General features: G+C 34.6%; 1 protein-coding gene across 1 annotated transcript in view; it reads left to right on the forward strand.

Annotated features, from left to right (window-relative positions):
• LOC106868133 (collagen alpha-1(XXI) chain) overlaps window positions 1–5000 on the forward strand; it is a 57721-nt gene that overhangs the window by 34159 nt on the left and 18562 nt on the right. Inside the window, exon 5 of the mRNA XM_052967676.1 lies at window positions 2470–2517. Within this exon, the coding sequence (XP_052823636.1) occupies window positions 2470–2517 (48 nt within the window). The remainder of the gene's footprint in view (window positions 1–2469; window positions 2518–5000) is intronic.

Here is a 5000-nt window from a genome sequence, read left to right on the forward strand (position 1 = left end):
ATATATATAATATGTATGTATGTATGTATGTATGTATATGTATATAAAAGCATATATTGCCATTGCCATTTTATATTACAGCCAGTATCTGTAAACGCTCTACTTGGAATGATAGGTTGAGAAGATAAACTTAATGATGCAGTTTCATAGTTCGATTATAGCTATTTCATTCTACTTTCATCGTTGGTAATCATGATAGAAAGTCATGAACATAGCTTATAATCTTTTACCTTCTACTGTAAATGTAAAACATTGTGAGTCTTTCGCCAGGGTTAAGGTTCTTTGAATATTGAGAAAATAGAAAATTGTTTATATAACTATGAAATTAATACGTTATGTTCCAGTAAAGCAGAGTTAAGCATTTCTCTCGAAAGACTGAATACAACGCCTTATAAAATATCATAACTCAGTAAGCAGAAAAGAAAAAATACCAAGCATTCCATTAAACATTGGAACAAGACGTTTAATCATATTGCTTCATGCTAGTTTAAGAAATATTGAAGCAAAAATAATTTTGTTTAATTAGTGACATTTATAAAGATTATAAATTTAGTGACATTCAAAAATATTAATGATCATTGCATATATCGAAAGATACAAGATATAACCTCTTTAGAGAACGTGTATGTGTGTGATCAATTCTACCACAATACACTATTTCAACTCCAGCTCTGAAAATATGAAAAGCAACAATGGTGGAAATCGAAGTCAAATTTAAGGAATTAAATCCAGGTGATAACGGGATACTGTTTCTTCTAAACTTACACACTGTACGAAACCGTAAAATTGCAATTTCTTTCGTATCTATTTTTGACTGAGTCAATGGAGGAAAAGCACTTTTATTTTGCTTTGCGGGAGAAAAGAAGAGTGATTCCCATATTCTGATTGGAATACATACAAGAGACCACTGCTAAGGGTTCACAAGGACCAGACCATGATGTTAAATGGGGGATTTTTTTTCACTCACTGAATCTGGAACAAAAGTCAGCCCTCAAGAGCATTACACGTCTTCAGAGATGAGGGAAGCTAATGTTCTTAGTACTCCATTTAACCTGTTGTAGGTCAACAAATTATGGAAAGACATCGGAAAGAAAGAGTTTCGCAAGGCTGATATTCTTGGAAGAATGGTCTGGGTATAATGGTCAATGCGGGGCCGGAGTGAGTGGACGTGATAAAGGTGACGACAGGTGGAGAGACAAGAGGGTCAGGGATGCCTGTGTTTGTAACCAAGATATTTGACTTTTAAACAGTTCGGCACTTCTAGCAGCGAACTGACACTGTGTCAGAGAATTAGGGTACCCACTGCTTTAAAGAGTGGCAAAAATGTAACACCGATGAGTGTTTCGTTACCTTCCAATGCTAAGCTTAATTTAGAGTTTACAAATAGATGTGCTTGATCGAACAGAGTTTATCAAAATTGCCCTTGGCATCCCTACAATTAGACGAGTTACTGGGTTCTCCAGCTCCAAATATAATCCATGAAATTAATAAAGAATAGATATTCTTTATAGCTGTAACAGTTGAAGAATTCACTAGTGTGGCTGGAAATAAGAAATTATTTTAACGCACTGTGCATGAATACGTTTGTTAGGGATTGAATGCTAGTTTATCGAGTGGCCCTTCTGTGGGTGTTCTATCTTAAGGATTAAAGGCAATGCTTTTTACACGAAATTTATTAACTTTGGAGGGCATCAGAAAACACTTTCATTATCAATTGTTGTAGTTGCAGGTAAATAATATAACGTTAACAGGACCAATCATATTCTGTTATTAAGTATTGGAAAAGTTATAACTTTGAAAGGAAGAGAAACCGGGAGTTCACTTATTTTTTCATAAAAACAATGGAGATATAAAGTTAGGAGAAATAATCTCAATTAAGAATCAAATTTGGCTGCAAGCTTCACTTATGACTAAGTAGATCACACCATGGTAACATCATATCCGTATAGTGATATTATATTTCTTATTTAGTATATAAAGGTTAAAATAAACCATTCACAATACACCAAGAGCATTTTATTTAGTCACACACATATTAGCTCACATTTGCCAAAATAAACATTAGCACAAACATTTTAATTCTTCATTCCTTGCTAAAAATTATAATGCCATTACTTTGACTGCATCACCTCCTATACTTTCAAGTATTCAACGTACACAGAAACATACATACACACGTATATATGTGTACTCGCGCGAATGTGCAAAGCACGAAAATCCGTCTGATGCCGCGATATTGTATACATAAAATGTCTTTTAACAAGAAATGACTTCTTATGTTCGTTTTCATCTTATTATTTTTTATTTTAAATTTTATACATTTTGGTTGAAATTTCTGAGCTTGATTTCATCTTAGAAACCTTACCTTTAACAATTTTATTTTCAGTTCATTCAAGTTTACGTTTCCTATTCATATCATGTTTCCTTCACATTTCTTTTCTATTCATTTATTATTTTGACATCAAACAGGGCTCATTTCTGAATTTCCTTCCCTTTTGCGCGTGAAAGAAGATATCGGTAATAGTTTCATTTACACTAAACAGTGGAATGACCTTGCATGAACACTATAACAATCATCTATACGTCTATAACCATCACATGAATCTTCTAATATACACATATACGTCTGAGCACCTAATTAATATCCACTCATATAGACCTAGGTCATTTCATTAATATCTTACAGTGGGTCTGGAAATTAAACCTATGCATTTTATACATACATTTGTACACTTATGCTCCGAGTCTTTTGAAATTCTTCTAAGTGATATTTAGATTTACTTGTCATACATGAAAAGTTGTTTTGGATATGAATTCTATTTGAATATATTGGTATCTGATTGTTTGATGTATTTAACAAAATTCATTTAACACTGAGTGCTGTGGAAATACCTGCCTGGATTTATTAACCTTTTTGAGACTCGATGTTTTAGCTGAAGAACCGTTGCAATAAATATGTGAATCTGAAAGGAGATTATGTCGAATGCGATCACAATGAACTGACCCTCCTGTATTTTCTTTTGCCCTAAGCCACGAACGTTTTAGCATTCCCTCGTATGTTCCAGTGAATTGCATAAGTTCGGTTAATTTTGTTTACTATGGGGAAATGAAGAATTTCCCATTTCGGAACAGTCTCATCGACAGTAGGAAAACAATGTTTCCCAACAGTTAAAAGATTATTTTCCTCCTTCAGACGAATGAACCGAAAAGTTAGATTCCTCATTTCTACACAACGTAGGAACTTATTCAATCTCATAAAGATGTTAAATTTTGTACATTTTCAAGCGAAGTCGCTGCTGAGTACTTTTGACTTCAGGTGTCAGTTTACTTGGAAAGAAGCTGCTAATAAGAAGAGCTGAATTTAATGCATGCAAAATTTCACAGTTCTAGCATCACTCTTTCATAATAAGCCTACGAAATTTTCCGCCCACCCTCGTATATTACTTGCAACAATTATACTTCTCCAGAGCACTTATTTACAGTTAGGTGAACTTGCTCATTTGAATATTGTCTGTTAGCCATGCAAGACTATACTGCATCGTTGGTGATATTGTGCGAAACTTTGATACGCTAGTTAGAAACCCGACCTTCTACCAATTTAACTTGCAGTAAATTCCATGAAAATTATTTTTCCCCCGCTCTTTCTCATTCTTTCTCTCCCTCTCATGCCCACATACATTCGCACATAGATACTTACAGTTAAGTGAATGTGTATGAAGGCACACACGCATTATTTTCGAGTGTATTTTCATCCTTGCCTTCTCCTTCAAAGTATAAAATGTGCGTGTGTGTATGCGCGTGTGTTAATTCAATTTCATGCAACCACTTGAAAAGAAAGCACTTTTACAAATAAAACAAATTTTACCTCCTCAAGTTCACTTATTGAAAGCATTATCTGCCAAGACGCCATTTTCTCTTTGGTTAGTAGATTTGAAATTGGAGTCTTGTTGCAGTGGCAAATGAAACTGTCTTTCTCATTCTCTCTCATTTTTGCAGGAAGGTGTGAGTGAACAGCTGAGTGCAAAGACATTAACGAGGAACTGTTCGCAATGCAATTTTTCTCTATGTCAGACAACGCTCTCAGTCATAAGAAATGACACACACACTCACATGCGTGTGGGTGTAAATCTGTGTGTGTGCTTGTGTCACGAGTACATGTTCATGTATGTAACTGCATCTGTATGTGTTTGTTACTGTGTGACATAATAAGTTCCTCTGTGCGCGTATGTGTCTCTTTGCACATGTGTGTGCCTGAGTCTGTGCACGCACAATTGCCTGTGATAGTTTTGACGCCAGTTGCAGCGAATATTAATAGAAAATTTTTTTTAAATACATGTATTATTTGTTGAGAATCATTACCATGAACCGCCTACTGTAAGACATATTTGAATAAATCACATGCAATCTTTCTACAAGTATTACATACAAAGCTGAGACGAGTGTCTCTTGAGGTTTAATTCTTAATATAAATCACTTGAATTGTAGGCTTAGCTTTTACAACTAGAATGCACTTTCTCGTTAAGTACATTGTTCTCATTGGTTAAATAAGAAAAAGGACAAATTAATTGTATATGATATACGTATACATTAATATTAATATAATATTGTGAATAGAGTTCATGGAGAAATCGAGCCTAATGCTTACGCTATTAATTCTATACGTCGTAAAAGGCGGCGGTGATAGTAGTGGTAGTGGCTGGTGGCTGCGATAATGAATAGAATGTCACACTAGACGTTCCGCTGTAATTTCTAGCATTTGATTTAACTTCGACTCAGTATTCTGGTTTGAAAATCCCATACCGGGCTCTACCACTTCTCTCGTATCACTGCGTGAGTGAAGAGTGTGTGTGTGTGGGAGGATACATTAACATAAATAATATTAGAAACGTCACTATATACACCTTCACTTTTAAAGATGATAGCATTAAAACTTATCACAAGGAATCGGTGTCAACTTCCAAACACCCTTTTTCAAAACGCTTATGTATGTATGTATGTAT

The sequence above is a fragment of the Octopus bimaculoides genome, chromosome 4 (genome assembly GCF_001194135.2).
Source record: "Octopus bimaculoides isolate UCB-OBI-ISO-001 chromosome 4, ASM119413v2, whole genome shotgun sequence".
In the NCBI taxonomy this organism is placed as follows: domain Eukaryota; kingdom Metazoa; phylum Mollusca; class Cephalopoda; order Octopoda; family Octopodidae; genus Octopus; species Octopus bimaculoides.